This window comes from Antedon mediterranea, chromosome 9, assembly GCF_964355755.1.
Source record: "Antedon mediterranea chromosome 9, ecAntMedi1.1, whole genome shotgun sequence".
Lineage (NCBI taxonomy): Eukaryota > Metazoa > Echinodermata > Crinoidea > Comatulida > Antedonidae > Antedon > Antedon mediterranea.
Window position 1 is genome coordinate 23,235,333 of NC_092678.1, and position 26,814 is coordinate 23,262,146.

General features: G+C 33.6%; 4 protein-coding genes across 6 annotated transcripts in view; 3 read left to right on the plus strand and 1 right to left on the minus strand.

Annotated features, from left to right (window-relative positions):
• Positions 1–386: 386 nt before the first annotated feature.
• LOC140058411 (endosome/lysosome-associated apoptosis and autophagy regulator family member 2-like) overlaps positions 387–26,814 on the minus strand; it is a 36,355-nt gene continuing 9,927 nt past the window's right edge. The window contains exons 7-22 of one of the 2 annotated variants that reach the window (XM_072104005.1): positions 26,140–26,308; positions 24,254–24,434; positions 23,755–23,859; positions 22,833–23,112; positions 11,096–11,197; positions 10,768–10,857; positions 9,678–9,745; positions 8,325–8,472; positions 7,918–8,053; positions 7,598–7,704; positions 7,206–7,325; positions 6,162–6,410; positions 5,629–5,778; positions 4,824–4,998; positions 4,133–4,186; positions 387–2,836 (exon numbers count right to left, since the gene is read on the minus strand). In XM_072104005.1, coding sequence (XP_071960106.1) covers positions 4,139–4,186; positions 4,824–4,998; positions 5,629–5,778; positions 6,162–6,410; positions 7,206–7,325; positions 7,598–7,704; positions 7,918–8,053; positions 8,325–8,472; positions 9,678–9,745; positions 10,768–10,857; positions 11,096–11,197; positions 22,833–23,112; positions 23,755–23,859; positions 24,254–24,434; positions 26,140–26,308 — 2,128 coding nt within the window. In that variant the 3' untranslated portion in view covers positions 387–2,836; positions 4,133–4,138. The remainder of the gene's footprint in view (positions 2,837–4,132; positions 4,187–4,823; positions 4,999–5,628; positions 5,779–6,161; positions 6,411–7,205; positions 7,326–7,597; positions 7,705–7,917; positions 8,054–8,324; positions 8,473–9,677; positions 9,746–10,767; positions 10,858–11,095; positions 11,198–22,832; positions 23,113–23,754; positions 23,860–24,253; positions 24,435–26,139; positions 26,309–26,814) is intronic. The other variant, XM_072104004.1, reaches the window with a different exon arrangement.
• Positions 12,108–21,374, plus strand: LOC140058416 (uncharacterized). 2 transcript variants are annotated; one of them, XM_072104010.1, is made up of 2 exons: positions 12,108–12,290; positions 15,344–17,042. In XM_072104010.1, the coding sequence occupies exon 2, from the start codon at positions 15,348–15,350 to the stop codon at positions 16,194–16,196; it is 849 nt and encodes a 282-aa protein (XP_071960111.1). In that variant the 5' UTR covers positions 12,108–12,290; positions 15,344–15,347; the 3' UTR covers positions 16,197–17,042. The 2 variants fall into 2 exon arrangements, with proteins under 2 accessions (XP_071960111.1, XP_071960110.1); XM_072104009.1 differs by lacking the exon at positions 15,344–17,042 and adding an exon at positions 20,248–21,374 and having other exon boundaries at positions 12,124–12,290.
• Positions 17,211–18,270, plus strand: LOC140059302 (uncharacterized). Its single transcript, XM_072105169.1, has one exon. The coding sequence runs from the start codon at positions 17,211–17,213 to the stop codon at positions 18,192–18,194; it is 984 nt and encodes a 327-aa protein (XP_071961270.1). The 3' UTR covers positions 18,195–18,270.
• Positions 18,446–19,779, plus strand: LOC140058417 (uncharacterized). Its single transcript, XM_072104012.1, has one exon. The coding sequence runs from the start codon at positions 18,798–18,800 to the stop codon at positions 19,650–19,652; it is 855 nt and encodes a 284-aa protein (XP_071960113.1). The 5' UTR covers positions 18,446–18,797; the 3' UTR covers positions 19,653–19,779.

The window sequence follows — 26,814 nt, forward strand, 5'->3', positions numbered from 1 at the left end:
GCTGCAGTTGAGTTGCTAGTGCTCTGCTAGTCTGCCGTGAAGGTGCAGTTGAGTTGCTAGTCTGCCCTGAAGTTGCAGTTGAGATTCTATGCTGCGGTGAAGCTGCAGTTGAGTTGCTAGTGCTCTGCTAGTCTGCCATGAAGTTGCAGTTGAGTTTCTAGGCTGCTGTGAAGCTGTAGTTGAGTTTCTATGCTGCGGTGAAGCTGCAGTTGAGTTGCTAGTGCTCTGCTAGTCTGCCGTGAAGTTGCAGTTGAGTTTCTAGGCTGCCGTGAAGGTACAGTTGAGTTGCTAGGCTGCAGTGAACCTGCAGTTGGGTTGCTAGGCTGCCGTGAACCTGCAGTTGGGTTGCTAGGTTTGATCAAATTTGAGTGACATTATACACGATATGTAATCAATACAATTGTTTATTTTTCTTAATCAATTTTAGAAGAACAATTTAAAAGTTCTTTTCAACACTATATGAATAATGATACTTAATGTATAAAATCAAAATTGACTTTCACAAAATCACAAATACAAACATTGAATTATATACATTGCCCCACACCGGTATACACTTAATTGTTACATTGCATTTATACATTCATTTTAAAGATTTTGGGCCAGTTTAAGACATTCCCTTATAATAGGTTTTAGAGAAAACGTATAGGGAGTTTCAACTACATAATGACACTCATTAACGATCAGAAAACAGTGTTGCAAAATATTAAGCATTCACGTGAATAAACTATCAATATTTATATAAATGTATATATTCTTTAATTCAAAAATTATTAAATATATTCTCAAATTGAGTTTAAGTATTTTAAATATATTCTATAAATAATTCATGAATCATATTTTTAATTTAAAATATATTTTGTGATTAAATACGTATCATGTGGAATTAAGTAAATGTATACAGTCTTTTTTAATTTAAAAATACAGGAATGCTTCAATATTTAAGTTTAACTACTAAAAATGAAAGACTGCTTATAAATTACACTTTGTAAAGAACACTTACTATACGCCAATGAAAGCATGTTGTATAATAATAATAATATCCTGGATTTATATAGTGCCTAATGTTGTGAAACCTCTAAGCGCTGAACATTATTACCCCAGTCATTTTTTCCTGATCAAACACGTATGGAAACATACTCCCATAATGCAGCTAGTAATCAGCGCAAAGTTGTGTCTTGATCTAACCGGGTTCCTATTTATACACCTGGGTGGAGAGAGGCAAACGTAAGCAAAGTATCTTGCCTAAGGATACAAGCAATGCGGCGAGAGTTGGATTCGAACCTCGATCTCACGATTAGTAGTCAAAACACACTGCGCCACATGCCCTTCACTATTTTTTTAGCAATTATAGTTAATTTAGCCTGGGTACTATTATATGAATAGTCCCTCTCAATATAAAGGCTCCTTTGAGAGGTAGCGCTTGCATATTTAAATTTAGGCCGTCTAATCATATTCATTTATTTACAAGAATAAGACTTGGAAATATCAAGAAATCTACTGTATTATACTTGCTGTAGGTAGTCCTAAATAAATATATATTAATTGCACAGTATACTATTAGATATGAAATTAAATGTCGCAATAGATTTTAGAAATAACTTATTATAACACTATTTTAGAGATTGATAAAGAAATAAAGAAAAACCTTACTATATTAAAAAAGTTGCACACTACTGTATTCAAAATTTAAGAAATAATTTTAAAAAATTACTATTGTACATATAATATATCAAAGATTGAAAAATTTAATTTATTTGATAAAGGTTGCTTAATGATAACAAACGCCTATTTGCTAAATGTTGCTTAACGTCTATCGTGTGATATAATTTTAAACACACCGCATAAACAAAGTCTGCGCTTATTATAAAATGTAACCATACGTGTTATAATACTCGCTAGTGTTGAATGTTCAAAAGCTTCATTTATTTAACAGCGGTGCAGGCTAAGTATGCTAAGTCTACTCCATGGTATAATATTCGACCAGACTGATTGTTCGATCAACCATGAAATACAATCTGTATTGTACAATTGCTGACACATCACTTATCAGACACTATCGTTTGTTTGTGTATGATGTGTCTATCGTGCAAACGACAGTACCGTATATATTTTAAATAAAGAACATTCACACGCACAAAAATGCGACTGACAGAGATAAAGAGTGAATAAAAAACGGTAATTTCAGTTATTGAGAAATGAAAATCTACAGTCAACAGATTTGAATACGTCTGTAAACATAAATAGTTTGAAAAATGCTGTTTGTTTATATAAAAGGACAATTTGATTTATATAATTTGATGACTACTACAAACATAAAATCAAGGCTATCAATAGATGAATCAATTTTTGAAAACTGTCCGTCAATACAATATTATCAAAACCGAAACAAAAAAAGGTGAAGAATAGAGAATAAAATTTACCTTAATACCATGCCATTCTTCAATACCATTATTTTTGTTTTGCTGTTTTGATAGTTTTTATGGACATTTTTTATTTGTCAATGACAAGTGATTGTTCACGATTTACCTTCATCGTAAAGAAAAAGATAAAAAAATGCAATTCAATCTTAACATAAACATATAATCTACTCAAAGTGTAGGATACAGCATACTAGGTTGCCCTCTATCAACCAATTCCTTGTATGGCATGCTAAAAACAAATCGATGCCATCCTACTTTCTTCTTTTGCATTCCATAGAACAACAGATTAGACTCAACATGGTCTTAAAGCACCAAAAAATGATCAAAGGTAAATGTTAAATGTTGATGTTTTCAATTGGTTTCGTGCCGCTGAAATTTAAAGGATACAGCGGCATTTTGATGTCATCTTCCACCTGAAAAAACAAACAATTTAATTAACAATCAATTTTTAATTGTTTAAATTTTAATTTAAGAAATGATTTTTTATTTTACAATTTTTAGTCACATGGAATAGAAATCTTGTATTATGTATGGGGTTTAGTTAGTGGCCTTGGTTTAGCCATAGCTAGCCAAAGAAAAAATCTGTACAGTGACTATGTCTGGATTTGAACCTACCACCCATGTACAGTATGGATACGCAACCAGGTTTTAGTGCCACTATATTTTAAACAAGAACAACTTCTAAAGGAATTTATAAACAAAAGTAAACAAATAAAACAAGTAATACTAAAAAAAAAATATATAAAAAAACAAATTGTAGAGAGAACATACCCAATTTAAAATTTTAACTAATTAAAGTCCTGTCTACACTATCAAACTTTATTTATTAAAAAAAATGTGATGTGCACATCTATGGACATGATGTCATATCATTAGCATATTTAAGCATATCACCACTATATTTGGGCACATCACACTTTTTTTGTCAAACTAGTTTGATAGTGAAGACAGGGCTTTAGGATTATAAAAAGACAATGTCATGCAGGAATATTTAAAACTCATGCAGCAAAAACAACAATTATTTTAAACCAAGTTCAACAATACAACAGTATCAGAAATTAAGCAGCTCAATATGTAATGTTGTAGACATTAAAGGTAAAACATGTTAACATCAGTATCTTAAATATCTTATTGATATTTGTATATCAAACATATAACATACATTTTGTTTTTTTTTTTTATTCTAGAATACATAAATGCAAAATTGTATTGTGTGTTTAGAGACATTTTAAGTTTCTTTAAAATATGATGACAGCTACCAGGCTACTGCTATTTACCCCTATGATATTTTAATTTTAATTTTATTCAATTCACAACCAATAAAAACCCCACTAATAGGCTGAGATACACAAAACAAATAACACAATAAACATTAAACTTAAACTTTTACAATTTTAGATCTAAAAATGGAGAAATTATTTTTTTAAATATATCAATGATATGATATGATATAGATTAGGCAACATGGTAGCACATGCAACACATTTTCCTAGATTTTCTTTTAATAAACTTTGGAAGGAAAATTAAGGTGTCAGTCATGCTAGTTTTACCAATTAATAAAAACATAAATATTTTGACATGCTGCTAAATTAAATGAGTAGTTCAAGCAAGCACAACTACTTCAAATGTTGAAAATAAACTGAACATTGAAAAACAAAAAAAAAAAGAACGTAAACTGGTTGAGTTGAGATGGATGATGATGGACCTACTTTGATTTAGCTGGTAGGAAGTAGTTTATTCTGCATTGATGAAAATTCCAGGTCCTATGATTACATGAATGTGTCGGGAGGAAAAAAGGGTTAACAATTGTAAAAACGCAATCAAAATTAACTGAAAACCTAAATATAAAATAAGGCATTTTGTATAAACTCAAAATAAAGCTGGGATTTATCTTTCATAACAAATATATAATTTAACAGACATGGGATAAGTATGATTTTCAGGCAAAATAAAAAAATAATTAAAAAAAAATGAAATAACAATGAGGTATTTTAATTTTATTTAATATGGTGATGGGTCACTGAAGAAATTTTGTATTATGAATTATATGAACAGAAAAAGAATGAAAATGAAAGGAAGAAAAGGCTAGATAACTAAAGGAAGAAATAGTCAGTGCATCTCTTTTTTATTTTCTACTCTTGATATTCTATTTGATAACTGTCACTGGTTGGTTCCCATTTTAGACAAATAAAGTTGATAAGAAAAAAGAGAGGGAAATGGAAGAAAGAAAGAAAGAAAGAAGAAAGGAAAAAAAGAAGACAAAAGATAGAAATAAAGAAAGCAAAAAAGACTAAAAGAAAAAAAAGAAAAAAGATACAGACAAAAAAAAAGAAAGAAAGAAAGAAAGAAGGAGAGAGAATAAAGAGACTTCTATTTTAATATTTTCTTAGAGTGACTCACCTTGTCTGAAGAGTTGCTGCTGCCAAGTGATTTCAACTTGCTAAAGAAAGACGTTGATTTGCCATCCTCAAAGATGATGTTGTCTTCCTCCTCGTCCTCTCCAATAGCGCATGTTTCTGCCGCGGGTAATTCTCCAGAGGCAGAAGCAACCAGCTTTTGATACTTGTATTCAAGTCTGATAAGACAAACAATTAAAAAATGAATACTTTAAACAACTAGTGCCAAGGGGCAGACTGTTTCGGCCGCAGATAATTCCCCAGAGGCAGGAGCAACCAGCTTTTGATACTTGTATTCAAGTCTGATAAGACAAACAATTAGAAAATGAATACTTCAAACAACTAGTGCCATTATAAAGCGGCAGACTGTTTCTGCCGCAGATAATTCCCCAGAGGCAGAAGCAACCAGCTTTATAAGTAAGGAGGCAGTTTTTATTGCAAGGAGGCAGATTGCGTTCAAAATAGATTATGCGCTTCCTTTATGATAGGTAGGCATATACATCACAATGTCCACACACAACAATCATTAGGGTATCAAAATTACTAGAAATGTACTGGGAAGGTTTCAACTACACTATCAAAATTAATGTGACCAAAAACAAATGATGTGCCCATATATGAACATGATGATTTCATATCACTACCTTATTTTGGCATATCACTACGATATTTGGGCACATCACATTTTTTTGGTCAAACTAGTTTGATAGTGTAGACAGAGCTTCAAACATTTGAAACTCGTCCTGTGGTGGGTAACTCATCTAATCATTATGTCAGTTCATATAGGACTTTAAGGTTATATTACTTACGTTTTATTCTGCTTCCAGACAACGACTACAATTACTATAAGTACAAGGAGTGAGAACACGAAGCCTGCGATAGCAAGTTGGCCATACCATGGTATCATACTACAAACACTGGTGATAGGCTCTGGTAGTGGAACTCCATCACGACACACTCTACAAATAAACAGTAGGGAGCAAATTAATTCAACCAATATTAATATTTATTCAATTAAACTTTATTAACCACAGAGGCCCAGGTCAACACATACTAATAAAATTTCAACAATGTTTTTACAATATTACGTACCGTGTATAAAAATATATTTAAAAGTTTTAATAAAGTCCATGTTTGAATGATGTTAGGGTCATAGACGAGCACAACTTTATATGCAAGGCTATGTTTTATATATTCAGTCTTAGGTAAATGCAGAGAAACATTTAAGTGACTATGCCTAGGGTTGAATGTATTATTAATTATGATAGGCTAGTGGATTGGGGTAGAGACAATTTTTCATGAAAAAAATGATTTACATGTAGATGTTTTTTCTGATTCCTACCTTGTACTATTCCATACATATTGTTTCACCTGCTTGCCTGCGGAGCATTCACCCTTGATTGCGTAATAATCATCTTCCATACATTCTGGGCAAGCAGCGGCCGTCATCCACAGGAAATGGAATGTGCACCCGTCACACGTGCCACCTGGACACTTTTCGGGAAGGTGCAGAACACCACGACCATCTGCATTCTTATCGCACCTCAAAATAAGTTCGGTTGAACGGCCATTTTTGCATGCTTTTGTGGATCTATAGGCAATATGAATGTAATAAGATATGATAATGTACTAGTTCATGCTATAGGCCTACTAAACACACATTCAATTCAATTCAATTTTATAATGTAAGATACATCAATTGTGTAATATGAGTTTTTTGTTTGTTTTTTAAGTAGAATGCACTTATGCTGGAGAAACTTAAATAATCCCAGAGGGCTTTAAGGCTAGTTCCACAAGAAAAAAATAATTCAAAATTTGTTATAGAGAGAGTAGTACTGTATGACATAATGGTAAGGAGTATCAGACTGTGGGAGGCATGGGTTCAATAGTTTACTTTAACTGCCTCGTCCTAAGGGTGGGACATAAAGCTGTTGGGTAATATGTATATACATTGCATATGTGGACAATACAGAACTTGGTACATTTTAATATCCTATTCAAAAGAAGTCTCACACTGAGATGGGTCCTGGACTAGGTCATGGACCAAGTCCTGGACTGGGTCATGAACCAAGTCCTGGACTGGGTCATGGACCAAGTCCTGGACTGGGTCATGGACCAAGTCCTGGACTGGGTCATGGACCAAGTCCTGGACTGGGTCATGGACCAAGTCCTGGACTGGGTCATGGACCAAGTCCTGTACTGGGTCCTGGACTAGGTCATGGACCAAGTCCTGGACTGGGTCATGGACCAAGTCCTGTACTGGGTCCTGGACTAGGTCATGGACCAAGTCCTGGACTAGGTCATGGATCGGGTCCTCATGGAGAAAAGTCTTGTTACACAGTATAAATCGAAAAATAAATTCAAAACAAAATTATTCTTTACTCACTCAGATGAATGGAAGTAAAACTTGAGGTCTGGGATGTCATAGGGACTTTCTGGGAACACAGACTTAGTGATACCTGCTAAACCCATAGCATCATTTAGACCAATCAGCTGATCACCAATGCTGAAAAGAAATGGTAAAATATAAACATCCTGTTCTACTATTTTATCCTAGGTCCCCTTCGTTATACGACACTCCATGTGGCTGTGCATCAATCCATATACGCATAGCAACATGAAAACGAAACATTTGATTTGATTTCCCGGCACCGGACCAAAACAATGCCAGAACAGGTGTTAAAGACCCTTTAGTCCCAGAGGGAAGTTGTAGGCTAAATTAGGATTATACCCAAACATTGGATTTATACTTATATGATAATAAAACTATGCTTCTACCTGACAGGCTGGGCAGACAGTGTTGCCTCGTTTTCCCCTGTAGGGGATGGGATAATGGTTGAACGGCAGATCAGCGATTTTACATCATCGTCGAAGTCCTCAGTTTTCTGGAAAATATACAAAAGATATTTAAATATACAGTAATATGATTGTTTGAGCATTAACTCCCAATATTAGTGCTTCCTGGTTTGGGAGTGCTTCCGGGTTTGGGAGTGCTTCCGGGTTTGGGAGTGCTTCCGGGTTTGGGAGAGTTTCTGGTTTTGGGATAGTTTCCGGGTTTGGGAGAGTTCCTGTGTCTGAAACCGGGAAAGTTGACTAACCTCTGAATGAATAGTAACATTGTTTTTACACAACGCTGTGCCAACTCCATTATTTCCACACAGACTGATGTTAAATAAAGAATTGAATCTGGTACCCTTAGCTGAGAAACTTGCACCAGACAACACGGAATGGAAACTAAAAAGAAATTCAAATTAAAAACATTTTCTGTTAAATCGTAATGAGTGAGAAAAATTGGTGTCCTCTAAATCTTTGTCTACACTATCAAACTAGTTTAACAAAAAAGTGTGATGTGCCCAAATATGGTAGTGATATGCTCAAATATGGTAGTGATATGACATCATTATGTCCATATATGGATACCCCACATCAAGTTTGATAGTATAGACAGCTTAATAAAGGTTCTACTGAATTTCAGTTATTTTTTTTATCAAGCATTTTGACTTACCCATTCAAACTTGTTAGATCATAGTGTTTGTAATCGTACACCAAATGGCAGTCAGCGTAGCAGACAGAGTTCTTGTAAGTCTTCAGGCCCTCACCACATGGGATGCAAGACTCTTCACCATATGGGTGAGCATTCTGTAAATATGTATCTTAAAACAAAAGAAACAAATATATTTAAATATCATAACCTAACATTCTTGAAATTATGAAAAGATAAATTTATTTAATTGTATTTTGACTTGATTTTCTTGCCTACATTTACTCCAGAAGACAGTTTTTAAGGTGATATTATAACCTTCTTTAAATTATGACATAATAAATGTTACTGCTTGAAGGGTTGCATGGTGTATACAGTACCGTACCTAGCATTACTCCAGACGACAGGTTTAAAGGCATCTATTATCATCCTTAAGCTTAACTACTATACTGAAACATTTTAAACCTTGCTTATTTCCCTTGGAAACACGTGGTGTTACAAACTTTACTTTACTAATAATATCTACTAAAGCTCTGTCTACACTACCAAACTAGTGTAATGTGCCCAAATATGGTAGTGATATAACAACATCATGTCCATATATGGGCACATCACATTTTGTTGTCACATAAAATTTCATAGTGTAGACAGAGCTTTACTATTGAACATTAACTTCTGTCCTAGAAGGCAATATGTGCAAATGTTAATTTATTGAACAGACAATATTCTGGGATGCCATTGACCTTGAATGAGAAATATAAAAAAAAAAAAAAGTGGATCTATTATTATAATAATAACTATCAAAAATAAACAAATAAATTTTTAAATAATTGTGAAATAAATGGTCAAAAGCGTTGATTATCTAGGCACCTGGATGACTTGCTACTTTCCTTATCCTAGCAGATTAAATGGTCACCTTTATCAAGGTAACAGGGATAATACTATTGAGGCTTTACTTTCCTGTAAAATGGGAATTTAATCCAATTGGGAAGGCGGGATGACCTTAGGGAACTTGTTTTCCCACACTCACCTTATCTTGTTTTTTTCAGTTATTTATTTAAAAAAAAGTATATTGAGCTATAGATCCGTGTTACTATAAAATATTATTTTTATTCATTGCTTATATTGGGTGACCTCTTCAGTCAGGTTGTAATAAGAAATGGACATATAAATTTAGCGCAATTTTTTAGATACTATACTTGCACTACGTCATTATTTATTATACATTATATAACACCTAAATTTGATTGGACGAATGTGGGTCACATGGCACGCATTAGTACACACTATTAAATGATCGTTTCATAGTACCTTTTTTCATTACCTACTTCTACATACTCTGAACTAAGGAATGGACAGACAGACAGGTGTACTTACTTGGAGGGCACTGCTCACACTTGTTAGTTTTGTTTGAAATGTAATATCCTTCTGGGCATGGGATGCAGCTATAGCAGCGTGTAAAATAGATTAGGATGTTAGACATGCAATAGTATTATGTGTTCCCACACAGCAACCTGTATGCATTTGCGTTGAGTGCAGTGTATGTTATATGCATTGGCCGAATGCATACATGTTGCTCTTGTTTTTTTTACATTTATTTTATTCAATTTCCAGGTAAACAGAATAATTAAACAAAACATAAAATAAACACAAATTATCTCTCATGCCAAGTGAAATTTGTCTGAAAAGTTTAGCTCATTAATAGGGAGTTTTTTAGATTTTGTAGATACCTAGAACCCCTAGATACTTCAGTAGTTTTACATCATTGGAATTCATTGTACATTGATTGAGGTTTTTTCCTCACTTGCTTTAATAGTTAACAGTTATGGTAGATTATAGAAGCAACAGAACAAATGGAAGGTCATAGGTCATCGGACGCTCCATAACAGCAGCATAGCACAGCAGTGCGTTCACACTCACACCAAAACTGTTAAAATGCGGCACTTCTACAAACAAATGCATAAAGTTTTCACTGACCTAAAAAAAACTGTGCATGCATTCTTGGGAACTTGTTCATATAAAGTGCTGTAGGACAGTTTTATATAACACATGCACATTCAGGATATAATAAAGCCACAATCATGCTTTTGTCTTTACAATTTAAACTAATTACTAAATTTGTATCAAGAATCTTGCAACATTGCATACTTTATTATTGCTTAATACAATTTTCAGAAAATAACGGATAAATCAATAACATATGCATAAATGCTTCAAGTGAAAAAGATTTAACCAAATTTGATTTTATTTAAAATTTAACAAATACGATAAAAACAGTATAATTTTCATTACAGACAGAATAATACAAAATCTATACCATAACATTATACAATGCAATTTAGTACTATCTTGCAATAAATAGCATTCCATAGCATGCACTATTGGCATTGTCTACATTATATTGCATGGTGCATTGCTATCATTCTATATACTACAAACACAAAGCTGTTCTAATTAATAAACTTACCCCTCCATATCACTACCTACAGGACAAGCCTTGCAGTACGATGCTCCCCCATCTACTGTATTTTTGACCTCGATACTGTAAATAATCGCCCTACCAAAAAGAACAATTTAGAAAAACAAAGTCACATATAGAGTGTATTGCATAGCTTATTCAGCAGCGACAGGTAATGTTATAAGTTATTTGCACTATCAAACTTTATGTAGCAAAAAAGTGTGATGTGCCCATATATGGACATAATGATGTCATATTACTACCATATTTGTGCACATCACACTTTTTTGTCAAACTAGTTTGATAGTGTAGACAGAGCTTTAAATACAATACGTACATGTCATTGCGGTATTTTGAACCAGCGATGTCGGAGTTGTCGTAATCTGCTTTCTGGAACGCCCACGTAAACCTTCTTTCACTCTGTTGGTTTACAGAATATCTGAAAAAAAACAACACAAAAAGATTATTTATTAATTAGATTAAGCAATGAACAATATTAATGATTTTAATAATAATTCATTATTATAAAATATAAAAAAAATTACACAAAATAGTGTACAGAGAGAGATAAAAATAAATAATAATATTTAAGATTTTATACAATAACAATAGGTGATCCTTTTATTCTAAATGATCACCTAATAAATCAGTTTTGAAAACACATACAGTGGATCTGTTTAACTTTTACCAGACTACATAATATAGTACATATTTTAAATATGCAAATTGAATTGAAGATGTATGATGGATAGGCCAGCAATATGTTTACCAATTACCATTAGTTTATATACGCATGTTTAAAATGTTTTAAAATTCCATAATGTAATAACAATTTTTTTTTTTTGTATATCTCAGAGTAAACATAATTTCTATGTATATTTTATATGCAAATGACAATAAACGAAAGTAATTTTCCACTGATGAATGAATGTATTGATAAATAAAGAAAGCATGTTAATCTATATCAGAGGAAGTCATATATTCAATTGGTAATAGCTACCTGGAAAAAAATAGAAGTTGTAATCTGATAAAGACAGTAATCTAGCAACACTAACCAAGGATTCTAACAGTGATAAACATATTGTTATTACTTCCTATATTTAAGTTATTAAATTAAAAAATATTATGCTTTACTGCTTTTTGAACAAAATGCTAAAAGTCCATTTCACAAATATTCATTTATAAGAATAGATTATTGGTATTAGTCCATTTAAAATATTTTTTTTAATGTACACCAAAAAAGAAATTTCAATTTAAATTCCCCAACATGTAAATATTACCTAATATGATGCTAAATATTTACCTGTAAGCATAATGGAACATTCTAATAAACTTATGCTCCTCCCCTTTAAGACAATTATCCAATCAGGAATGAGATCTTAATTTTGTATGTTTACTCCACACCAAGACATAGGTAACAGTAAACTGTGATTGCATGGGGTGAACAACGGTTATACTTTGGCTCCAGTAACCCCAAAATATATTTATTATTCTAATATTGGTCTATCAATATTTTAAAACATTTACTAAAGGTAAGATTATATTTATTATATTTTTATTGATAAAATCATAGTGGTAAGAATAATAAGAGAAAAATTCTTTCAAAAATTCTGAATCTATACCAGAAAATTTATCTCTAGATATTTAACTTATTCGGTCTTTTTAAACAAAAATTTATGATGTTTTTTTTTACACTTTGGCTCTTCGTAGTCTTTCAACTGTGAATATATTTTTCATAAAAAAAGTTTTAAAAATTAATATTTCAATATATATGCATGTAAAAAACCTAGAAGAATAAAGCTACACTATCAAACTTTATGTGACCAAAAAATGTGATGTGCCCTATATGGACATGATGATGTCATATCACTACCGTATTTGGGCACATCACTACCATATTTGGGCCCATCTCATTTTTTTGTCACATAAAGTTTCAGTGTAGACAGAGCTTTAGATAAATTCTAGAGTGGATAAACACAGTAGAATCTGTCTAGGGTGCACAAAATAATTGTATTCTCTCCTTTGAAATGAATGAGGAACCATAATGTTTTAACTTTTAAATAGGTCAACTCTTATTCAGGGGACACCCCTACTAAAGGGAGACTTGTTGGGTCCCAAAGGTGTCCCTTAAAGAGGTTCTACCGTAATTTAGAAAATGTTACGTTCATGTTCATGAAATACTATACATTGTATGTGTTATCATTAATGTCCTTTTACAAAATAAAGTTTCTACAAATAGATTTTGTTGAAGCTCTGGTTTGAAAGTATTTATGTAGAATTCTAACTCTAGGAGGTGAAATCATATTTCTAATGTATGCTTAATTATATTAAAAAGTATGTTTGTAGTTAGTGTTATAAGTTCTATACAATACAAGTAAGTACACCCCATTTATAAAATACAGTTAACACTAACATTTTATCCCAAAACATCCCAAACATTTGGTAAATAATATTCATCAACACAAACATTTATCGCAATATAAAAATAAAAACAATAAAATTATTTTTTTTTTACAACTATACAGATAAAATTGTATCATCAGGAAAACAATTTTGTATAGATAAAATTTAGTATTAATTCTTAAAAAACATCTACATATTCTTAACTTGCATTATTACATTAAAAATGAACAAAATAGTTGGGCAAGGAAACATCGTAACAGAACTATATGAAAATGAGGTTTTCAAGTTGAAATTATTTTTGGTATTAGACACGTTTCTCATACATGGTATAGTGCAGACCTACTCTGATCACATGACAACATGAAAGTAGCACCGAATGGCAGACTAACACTGCCCTCATTGGTACCATTGCAGGTTGCTCGATCATTCAACCATGAAAACATACATCCAACTAATTATCTGCAACATTCTGCTAGCTGTCCAAACGCACGCACAAGCATCTTGCTCGTCTTGTTGTGAACCGGGTACGGTTGGATTACCAGGGCCTGATGGGATACCTGGTGTAGAAGGACCGGGTGGAATACCTGGACGTCCTGGTAAACACGGTATGCACGGTTATTCAGGCGAAAAAGGAGACAGAGGATTGGTTGGTGAACTAGGTGTGACTGGTACAAAAGGCAGCAAAGGATACTTAGGGCCGCCAGGGCCAGATGGGGTGTGGCACGGCGATAACGGAGAAGCTGGCGATATTGGTAACACAGGACATGAAGGCCCTCTTGGTAATCGTGGCGACATAGGGAACAAAGGTCACAATGGACGTACAGGTGACGATGGCCCACCAGGGCATCCAAGGGCGTTAAACCCATCTTCATTTTACGCAATATTTGATGGGGCGGGAGTCTGGGCTTCAACTGACAATTTTGTAGTACCATTTAATCTAGTAATGGAAAATGAAGGTGATGATTACTCGCGTCACAATGGAAAATACACAGCGCCCTCTAACGGAACCTATTTCTTTTCAACTACGGTGTACAAGAGAATTCCACAGCTGCAAGTTAGCATACAAATATTTGAGTATACTACGAAGGTTCAACGAGTCATCGCTTATTTGAAAATGGATAGCGAAGAACTGAAGGATTCGTCAACGTTGCACGCCCTCTTACATCTCGTTAAAGGAGATCAAGTGTTCATAACAATCTCGCGCGAACAGGCTCTCCTGACCGATACGAGGCGACAGACTAGTTTCATGGGATATTTGTTGATGGACGATTACTAGAGGCCTTCAGCAAACCAGCAGACTGCAAACAAAAACTAATAACACAATCAATCTATTTATATACCAGTAAACAAAATGTAAACAAAAGTTATGAACTATCTATCTATTTGTGATTGATTCAAAATACATTTCTTGGAATCATTTTTGTCATATTTATAAATTAGAAAGAAATTTCAGTATATTTTAAATTTCAATAAAATAAGATAAATGATTTATTATCCCATAAAAACATTAAAAATAATGATGAATAAAAAATCCAATTTTGAATTACGGTATGGTAATGTTATGTTATTCACTTTTTTCCCCTCCCCCAACAAAAAAAAAATTAATAAATTAATATAAAAAAAAATATATATGACAATAAATGGCCTATTCATCAACCATTTTTTTAGGGTGACAATATATTATATGAACTGAACACACTAAATAAAATAAAACTGTACATATTAAATCCTCAACACTGTAATAATTAATTTTTTCTGCAATTATTGGTTTTTTTGTATGTTCTAATATTATTTGAATTTGGGTATTGTAGTTGTACCGTCAAAATAACAAAATAGCTTTCAAATAATTTTATGATAAAATAATCAAAAGAAGCCATTTTAAATGCTGATTTTTCCATTTTTTTCTAAACTAAAATATATGAAATGCTTTTGGTAAAATAAATATGCGGCAAGGTACACAGTCTTGTTTGTATTTCTTATGGTGAATTCATGAAAACAATAATAGAAAGAGAATGGTAAGATCCAATATGGATCATCTAGTATGGTACTCTACCATGCCAACCATACCAACAATAAAGTAATTTGTATAAAGGAAAATTTGTATAATATAATAATATAACATGTTACTAATAATGTGGGGTAGACACTAACACAAACTCCCTTGCTACTTACTACTTTGCAGGCCGATGCCGCAAAATATGAATGCAGTCCGAATAATTCTGAGCTTCCTACTCGCTCAACAAACACTAGCACAAGAAGCCTGCATTGCCTGCTGTCTCAAGGGGGCTACTGGACCACCTGGTATTTCCGGTTTCACAGGGACACCAGGAAAACCTGGCTTGCCCGCAATACATGGAATACCTGGATTTATCGGCCCACCTGGCTTGAAAGGGGAACAAGGATTGATAGGTGACATAGGAGTAGTTGGAGAAAAAGGCGAGAAAGGTCCGAGTGGATTATCTGGCCCGGAAGGACGCTGGGATGGTGATAAAGGAGACATAGGAGAAGAAGGAGATCAAGGAAATGAAGGGAATAAAGGAAATAAAGGTTTTAGTAGCAGTAAAGGAAAGAAAGGGAATCAAGGAAGCACAGGAGACATTGGAAAGTCTCGCGTCAGCAAACCAACCTCTTTCTTTGCTGGGTATTCTGGAAGGGAAATTAAAGCCGCTGAAAATCTAATAATTGTATTTAATCTAGACTACTTCAACACAGGCAATGATTATGATCGTTCTAATGGTAAATATACCGCCCCCGTTTCGGGAACATACTTCTTCTCTACTTCCATCAGCCAAAGGGAAACGATTTTCCAATCCACGTCACTTGTAAAGCTAAGTACTTCACAAATAAAAACCTATCTTGCTACTCACTATATGTCCAATGACGATGAAATGGATTCGATCACCCTAAGTGTTATATATCATTTAGATAAAGGTGAAAGTGTGTATGTAGAACTTACTCAAGGTTCAAGTATAAACATTGGTGAATCAAGAATAATGACAAGTACGTTTACAGGTTACTTGATTATGGATGATTAAAATGTGCTCTTTATGTTGCAGTAGATTCACGTACAGTATCAAGTCTAGCGACATTAAACATCCTGCTGTGTCTTGTCTGCTGACAGCAACAGGTCCAAACCATACCTCCTATATACTAACTTAACCTACTGTAAACCTCTAAATAATTTCTCTATATTATTTATTCACCAATCACACTTGTGAGATATTTCTCTTAAATAGTAAAAGTATTTTCTTTAAATTACATTGGATTTTTGAAATTTAAGGGTAAGTGTTTCCCTTTGTGAACTGTGAATACGGCCACAGTATCCCACATGGGATTAACGTTATTGTAAGACGACACGATGCTGTGGGATGTTTAAAGTCTCTAGGTGTGATACTGCTCATTATATTTTGTAAAGTATATTCATAAAAAAAGTACAAAGATAATAATAACAATTTACAAAGAATATAGATCTAAATTCAGTACAATTTAACAAAATGTTTCAGTAAAATGTGCATGCTACATTGCTAGCTGAAGTGTCTCAAACTCTCACTCGCTGGGTAGGCAACATTTTTCGGCAAATGCTACAAAATACCTACTGTATGCTATTATCAGATTGAGTAACACAAAAACATAAAACTGTGTTCCCTACTCCAAATACAAATTAATGAGCAGGTATAATGTATAAAACTAGTACGTACAGATTGGCAGGGGAAAAAGTGGGAGGAGAAGGGGATGGAGAAATTGTAACAAATTGCATAGTAATAATTGAATAATATTTTGTAACTTTTAAACTATATAATGTGAAATCGATACATTTTCATTCTGATGAGTATAATAAAATGATGTCTATGTTTGGCATGATTGAATTACTAATTAGAAACACAGGATTTTAATTAAAATATATTCATTAGTAAAGTGAGTTAAGATTCTCTTATTTATTGTACCATAATTGTTGACAAAATAATGATTGATAAAAATAAATACATTTTGTATTCTACTTGAAAAGAGAACGATCACCAGGTTATCAATGTTCTTCAATCTTTCTGCAGATGGCGGCACATCGCGGCATCTCTTTACTCGTCATCTTCCTCCTGTTCCTTCAGACAACCGCACAAGAGATTCAAGAAGTGATGACCTTTCCGCATTGCCCAGTTTGCTGCGAAAGAGGAGACCCTGGTAGTCCTGGAAACCAGGGTTTACCTGGAAGCCAAGGAGTGCCTGGAGCTCCTGGAATTCACGGATTGCATGGTGAACCAGGGGCAAAAGGTGAAGTTGGCAGCATGGGATTTAAAGGTCGAAAAGGCGAAAGAGGCCCGAAAGGAGAAAGAGGGGAAATTGGCATACCAACAGCTGGTGGTGTGAATCTGAAAGGTGATCCTGGACAAAAAGGTGCAAAAGGCGAGATAGGAACAAGAGGAAGTGAGGGGCGTTCTGGCGATCAAGGAGTTCAAGGGTCAAAAGGAAGTAAAGGTCAGAAAGGTAAAAAAGGACCTAGCGCTGTCACTCCAGTTCCAGCATTCTTTGTAAAACAAACGCAAAATTTTGTAGCCCAACAAGAGCAATTGTTCATCTTTGATGAACGAATTGCTAAACGATCTATAGACGAGAAAAATCTGACGGAAGAATCAACAATAAGCAGGCAAAAACGACAATTCGTTGACGTAGACGGTCCAATTTTATTAAATCCTGGTGGTAGGAGGTTATCAAACGTGATTCCATTTGACACGGTCATAGTCAACGAAGAAAATGGCTGGAAAGAGAAAGACTACATCTTTGAAGCTCCCTCAGATGGAACGTATTTATTTAGTTTTACCATTTACAAATTAGCTACTTCGAAGTATGTTGCAGCACTTTTGTACAAAAATTTTGAAGTCCTGGCCGCTACGGAAGATCAAGGTACGTCATCCGATTCGGCAACAATGACCGCTGTTGTGGATTTGCGTAAATCAGAGTTTGTATGGCTTCAGTTGGCATATCCTGGAACACTGCTTGGAAATGGCAATACTTTCTTCTCCGGACTCAAAATTCATTAAATTTTATTTTTATTATTCAAATTTTGTTTATAGCTGGAACAAATAATTATAAATGTAAAATGAATTGTTATGACTATAAAACCATATTTCTTATTATTCACATAAATTGAATTTTTTTAATGTGAAATTACATTTTTCCAATGTACTAATTAAAATATCAAATCTATAAACTTCAGATGCTAAATGATATTCTTTGAACAGTTGAAAAATGTTTTAAAAAATTATTTAAAATAACTATTGATAGTTATTAACTAACTGGTATAAGATCACATAATTAAAATACAGGGATACTGAAGAAGAAAAAGATAACAGAATTACTGATGCCATAACTAATAGTATAGTAATTAGTATAGTATAATTAATAAATTATAATATTAAAGAAACAAAACCAAGGTTGAATAAATTGGGTATCAAATGATTACAATGTTGGTATTGTTCTTTACAACAGTCTACAAAAATAATGTATGATGTAACAAATTGTAAGAATCATCACCACTTTGAAATGCTTAAATGTACAGCTACTACTACAATACAAGATATAAACAAATCCTCAGACATCATTTCATGTTCATCTTTTTTAGCATTCAACAGAGCTTATGAGAAATGAGCGACACGTACTGGTGCTGCCTTCTCCTCTTCTTTGCCATATTTATCGTCAACTATCCTGGCGGACAAGGTCGTGACGTTGACACTTCAGGTTGCTTCCGATGTTGCTACAAAGGAGAACCAGGAATCAGTGGACAACGAGGACCTACAGGCCCACCTGGCACCATGGGATATAGTGGATACCCAGGCATAGACGGACAAAATGGAATACAAGGAGAAAACGGATTGACTGGCATGAAAGGAGAATTAGGAGATGTCGGAGTAAAAGGTTACAGAGGCGATACCGGATACCCTGGACATGGTTTCGGAATAAAAGGCGAGTCTGGTGGTAAAGGTGCGAAAGGTACTTTTGGTATACCGGGAACACCTGGTCCAAAAGGACCTCAAGGTTTGAAAGGAACAAAAGGAGACAAAGGTAGTCAAGGCGATATGGGAGACCCAGCATTATCAACGAGATGTTTCTTTTCCATGCAACTTAATAAAGGAATAATCAACACCGACAATACGCAAATTACAGTCATATATGACCGTGTTTATACCAACGAAGGTGACAACATGAATGCTGTTACTGGTATATTCACTGCACCTGTGAATGGTATCTACCATTTTGTGTCTACGATTTACCGACAAATTGGTATTGATGATTTTGGAGTTTTCCTAAAGAAAAATCTAGAAGACGTCATATTGATGAGCGGAGGGAATGAGAATAGCACGGACACAACGAGCGCTTCGGTTATACTGCCGTTAAACGTGGATGATATCATTTATCTCACGGTTAAAGAAAACACTCAATTAATACTATCTGAGGGTGAAGGAATCATGTTTAGCGGGTATATAATTTCAAGTACATAGACAAATTGATATGCTGAACTTTTTATGTCAAAATACTGGAAAATGTAAATTAGAACTAATGATCACATTGTTTAAACAATTATATTTTGAGTACTATTACTAATTCAATTACAAATGATAAATAAAATGTAAAATGTTATTCAACATTAAAAACAAAAATAAAATATGTGCACAGGAAAATTGAAACAAAATGCTTTCATCAACTAGAATAAAAATTATGTTTTAAAAATCGTAAAAATAATATCAAATGTAAATGTGGATCGAGTTAACAATAGTTAATAAACAAAAAAAGTAATTTAATACAAAGAATTTAAATATTTAAATTGTTATCAGATTTGAGTAATCCTTAATTTTGTGTACGATTGAAACTTAAAATAGCTTTTTATATTCAATGATACTATTCAATCCTTTATATTCAGTACTGTATCAATATTATTTTCTTTCATCAAAATGTTACTATTTACTTCAATGCACAGTGTCAATGGAATTTAACAGAACTGTATACACACAATGACTTCTGTTTATTATTGATCATATCATCAACATAGTTTTCCTCGTATGGTATTAGCAGTTTTTTCAAATTACTTTTTTCCAGTTAACAACAAAAGATGCAAAAGATGATAACGGAAAAGTGTATGCCCATGCTCCATGACACGTTCACATGCATCACAGTATTGTTACTTGTTTCTTCGATCGTTAACAGTCAGGCGCCACCAACGGTACAACCGGGAGATGTAGAAAGCTTAAAAAACACACCAGCCTGTCATGCTTGCTGCGTCAAAGGAAGGAAAGGGATTCGTGGACTGATGGGTCACCCTGGAGTCGAAGGTCAGCCCGGTTACGAAGGAATTGAAGGAACCAATGGTCTGGAAGGAATCCACGGACCACAGGGCAGCAGAGGTCAAAAAGGAGATGCGGGCGATATCGGAGAGAAAGGTACAATCGGAGATATTGGTCCACGTGGACCTGGGGTTGGTGAAAAAGGAGAAAAGGGATTACCGGGTGATAAAGGGTACATAGGCTTTACAGGGATTAAAGGACCACCAGGACCAATAGGATCATCAGCTTTTGCTGGAGATGAAGGTCAGAAAGGTCAAAAAGGATCTGCAGAACAACCAACCAGAGTCTTCTTTTCAGCTCGTCAAAATAGTCGCCAGACGTACGGTCCAATAAATAACTTGATCGTCACGTATAACATACTGCATAGAAACGAAGGAAGCGATATGAACAAAGATACTGGCAAATTCAAAGCGCCAACGAACGGATTATACTTCTTTGCCGCCACTGTGTTCAAAACCCAAACCATCACAAACTTTCAGGTGTACATGAGGGCTGGGGGAGCTAACATAGCTGAAATGGTCGGTACAACGAACGATAATGATGATTCCTGTAGTGCCACTGTTGTGGTGCGCTTAAGTAAGAATGACGAGGTATATCTGTTAGTGCAAACAGGAACAATCAAGTCAACCAACATACTTAAAGAAGCACTCTTCTGTGGATATCTGATAGTGTAAGCAATGCTCCTGCATTTAATAACATTTAGTTAACCTACACGATTGAGACTATACATATACTTATAAACTCATCAATTAATCATTTATAAATTATAATTTGTAGTATGCCACAAATTCAAGATGGTTAGTCAGATGGTCTCTAAATTTGAATGTCATGATATTTTAGAATAAATAATAAAGTTTCTTTGGTGGGCTACTCTAAAAAGAATACATACATGGAAAAAAAAATGTATCTATGTCAGTTACTAAATAAGATAACAGTATGAAAATGATGACCATGATGAAAATGATAACAATTATGACAATGATGAAAATGATAACAATTATGACAATGATGAAAATGATAACAATTATGACAATGATGAAAATGATAACAATTATGACAATGATGAAAATGATAACAATTATGACAATGATAACAATTATGACAACGATGATAATGACAATGAAAATAACAATCAGGATAATGATGACGACAATTATGACAATGACGACAATTATGACAATGACGACAATTATGACAATGACGACAATTATGACAATGACGACAATTATGACAATGACGACAATTATGACAATGATAACAATTATGACAATGATAACAATTATGACAATGACAACAATTATGACAATGACGACAATTATGACAATGATAACAATTATGACAATGACAACAATTATGACAATGATAACAATTATGACAATGATAACAATTATGACAATGACAACAATTATGACAATGATAACAATTATGACAATGATAACAATTATGACAATGACAACAATTATGACAATGACGACAATTATGACAATGACGACAATTATGACAATGACGACAATTATGACAATGACAACAATTATGACAATGACAACAATTATGACAATGACGACAATTATGACAATGATAACAATTATGACAATGACAACAATTATGACAATGATAACAATTATGACAATGATAACAATTATGACAATGACAACAATTATGACAATGACAACAATTATGACAATGACAACAATTATGACAATGATAACAATTATGACAATAATGACAATAATGATAACAATTATGACAATGACAACAATTATGACAATGACAACAATTATGACAATGACAACAATTATGACAATGACGACAATTATGACAATGATAACAATTATGACAATGACAACAATTATGACAATGACAACAATTATGACAATGATAACAATTATGACAATGACAACAATTATGACAATGACGACAATTATGACAATGACGACAATTATGACAATGACAACAATTATGACAATGACAACAATTATGACAATGACAACAATTATGACAATGACAACAATTATGACAATGATAACAATTATGACAATGATAACAATTATGACAATGACAACAATTATGACAATGATAACAATTATGACAATAATGACAATAATGATAACAATTATGACAATGATGATCATGTGATAAATGTAGTGATGGTCACCCAATCAATAATGATCAAATCAATGATGACAATTTCATAAGATATGAAATGATGCTGATTACAACAGATAATGATGACAACCAAATGATAATTGATGATGATAACGCTGATAATGATGATAAGATCAACAATGATAACCTGGACAATGAAGACAATGACAACATTATTATCAAATTACTACTTACATGTATGTTGTGCGATTCTGAGCGCCTTCCCATGATTCAATTACGGTCGACTTGTAATCTTCCTCGAGAAAAAACAACAAACAATCTCCAACGCACTGTAATTCAAATTCGAACTTCACAGTCCCAACTTCAATGGCGCCCCCATTAAAGTAGCCCTCTTTTGAACGGAATCCAGCCGTTGAGACACTAAGTACAAGGTATACGTCGTCCGAGTGACCTTGTCCACTGTGTATGTGATTGCCAGATAGAGCCCATCCATCATCAGTAGCACAACCATTTCCTAGTGAGGTGAATTAAAATTAATTATTATATTTAAGCAAAGACTATGATAGCCTACAATGTAGAGGGCGTTTTAACCTTTTGGTTTAAAACAAACAAGGCAGCTGCACTTACTGTATACTCTTATATAATCTTAGGCTAACAATGTAGAGGGCGCTATTGCCTTTTTGTCTAAAACAGACACAAGCATACACTTACTTACTACCTCTCTATTTTACGCTAACAATGTAGAGGACGCTATCACCTCCTCATTTAAAACATAGGGAACATCACGTATATCCGAAGCTAACAAAGTAGAGGGGGCTATCATATTACTCATTTAAACATAGGAGCATCACATAATATCTGTATCTTATACTAACAAAGTAGAGGGGGCTATCATATTACTCATTTAAACATAGGAGCATCACATAATATCTGTATCTTATGCTAACAAAGTAGAGGGGGCTATCATATTACTCATTTTAAACATAGGGAGCATCATGTAAAATATCTGTATCTCATACTAACAACATAGACAATAGAACAATAATTCAGTCTAGTTATTTAATTAATAAGCAACTAGAGGAAAATGTTTAAATGACATTGACACAAAATGGAAGCTGTATATTTGCCTGATGTTAGTTACCATAACAACACTTACCGTACATGCTCAGACAGGTTGCCTCCATATTTGGAGGCATGTAGTTCCAGGATGTGAAAGACATGCCATACTCGGGTGCAGTGGAGCCCTCGCATTTTTTGCACTCTGAAACAAAACATAAACAATAAAAAAATAAAATAAAATGATACATATTCACACCCTCTATTATTACAAATTTTTGACATATTTCAAAGCTTAGTAATTCCCAATATAGAGGGCGCTGTCTCTGATCTACTACCTAAATATTTTTATAGGCTTCGAATCAACGCAATATCGGCAATTTTTACAGATAAACTTCAAAACAAAATTATAAAAAATGCACTTGTTGCAGTGGAGTTCACACATTAAGCTCTGTATAAACTTATCAAAATTTATGTGACAAAAAAATGTGCTGTGCCCAAATATGGAAATGATGATGTCATACCACTATCATATTTGGGCACATCACACATTGTTTGTCAAACTAGCTTGATAGTGTAGACAAAGCTTAAGTTAGTACCATTTATTCCATTGGAGTAGTAGTTCCTGGGACAAAAATTGCAGGTAGAACTGTTGACAAAGGTCATTCCGGGATTACATGGGGGGCAGTCAATTTCACCACTATCGGATGGCAGCTGAGTAGCTCCTGTTATGTCACTCCTGCAAATCTTTGGTTGAATCCACTTGTAAACTGTTTTTGTCTGTAGAAAGAAAAAAGAAAAAGTTTCCATTACTAAATAAAACTATACAGAGAAAACACATGGGACCCATATGAGAGCATATATGGGTACCATTAAGGGTTTCCCATGGGATTCCACTATTTTTGCACCCAAGAACCATATGGGTCCCACATGGGAAGGCCCACATAGCCCATATATAACCCACATGGGGCCCTTCAAAGCATATGGGCATCGTATTTTGTTGCCCATATAGGATTCTTCTTGTTTTGACACATGGGTAATACTGTATCTATATATAAATTTACGTAAGGGCAAAATTCGGTAAATCGCGCGTTACTTCTAGAATGTTTACTCGATGGTATATAAAGTTGGTTCGTACTTTCTGTACTGATTTTAACCACCTGATGTAACCCTGTTTACTAATTAAGACGATTAAAACAAATTTAGGTTCAACGATTTGCCCCAAATAGGGGTGTTTTCCGATCGTGGTATACACTGTCTAATGGATGTCAATTTGAAAAATACCCGCACACAATAATACGAGGACACTTCGCATTTTCCTATCTCCTCCTACGATAATTGTTTTTAATAGGTGAAAACCGGTTGAACAGTTCGAGTACAGCATCATAATGTTGAAGACAGGCCGATTTTCTTTAAAAAATGCTATTTTGATACATGTAATATACGTTTTTACAAATGCATTGATTTGTGATGAATGGAACATTCCAAATTATTTGGTTTAACCATACAGGTATAGATTTAGATTTATGGGCCCCCTTGGAGAATAAACATAAATAGTATTGCAATGCTGTACAATACTGTTAAGGTATTAACCACTTTTGATCGCAATTTGAATCGCAAATTTCTTACTGTGTGAGTGTTGGTACTGTTAGATATAATATAAACAAATATACAAATAAACTTTATTACTGTGAGTGTGGGTAGGCCTTACTGTTAGATTATAAACATATAATATACAAATAAATAAACGTTATTACTGACAGTTGCTTCTCAACGTTTGTATTAATTAATAATTTTAAAATATATAAACGTCGTAGTGGTGTATCGTTACATGTACTTTACTATTTCAATCGACTATGACAGCGAGAGTTTTAACAAAGTATTAAATCGTAAATGTTTTACTGTATTTAGTGGTATATTATTTATAGGCCTATAAAACATTAAAAACAATATTTCGTTACTGAGTGGATAAGAATATATTTTAAAATGTTTCCTCTTTGTACCTATCTTCTTCCCCCATCCCTCAACCCTTAGGCCTAATGTTACATACAAAACACAAATTGGGTTTGTTTAAATGAGTCCAAATAAAAAAATGTGACTCATTTTGTTTCTCTCTCGAAAGTAATTCCCAGGGTGCTAACTTTGGTTGACTACATAAATCATTGTGTATATTTATTCGTTTCTGTAAACGACAATGTATTATAGTCCTGCAGTACGTACATTTGAAATCTCCATTTTTTTCTCGCTGGAAATACTGTGTATTCGAGAACCATCTGTGGGCACGACCTAGATGGTACGCGAGCGAAGCGAGCGTATAGTCATAGGGAACAAATTAGGGAGGGGGGATTATAAGTGGAATGCATTAACAATGGATTTAAGGGGGTGCAAATATACTTTATTATTATATTTTATTTATATATTATTATCTCAGTCTTATATGGTAATAAATAATCATAAAAATTCTAAAATTGTATGTTGGCATTACCTTGCTTTGAGCATTACATGGCGCTTTAGTTTGAAAATAATCATCTTGTTTGCAAGCCTGCCTAACTGTACAGTTACTAGAGCCTGCATGTGAATAGTGAGTGTCTGGGCAAGCAGTACATGACGTCGCACCTGCAGCTGAAAATGAGTTTGCACTACACACCAAACAACTGTAAAATAAGCACACAAGGTTAAGACCTACTAGATAGTGATTATGTTCGCTTTTTAGGAATCCTGTCTCTGCCTGGTTTTGTGTGATGTTTTCTTGTTGTTGAAAATTGATTATATTGATAAAGGAGAATTTGAAAACATGGATACAGGTATCTAAACAATAACATTGATAATGAACTAATCTGCTTTAACCGAAATTAACCAATAGAATGTCAAGGATAATATTTGGTGTATTACATAATCTGTAATAGCTTGCTACTATGGATCATTCACATGCAATTGGCTTAGTCAAAATTGACATTTTTTTTATATAAAGTGCCTTGTTATTCAATGTAGAATGATGTAGGTGTATATATATATTATCAAAAATTAGTGGTAATAAATATTAAAAACATGTATTCTTTGTTTTGTTTTTTTGAGTTTTAAGTCATGGTAGTGGGTATATTTTGTGTTTTAAGTCATGGTAGTGGGTATATTTTGTGTTTTAAGTCATGGTAGTGGGTAT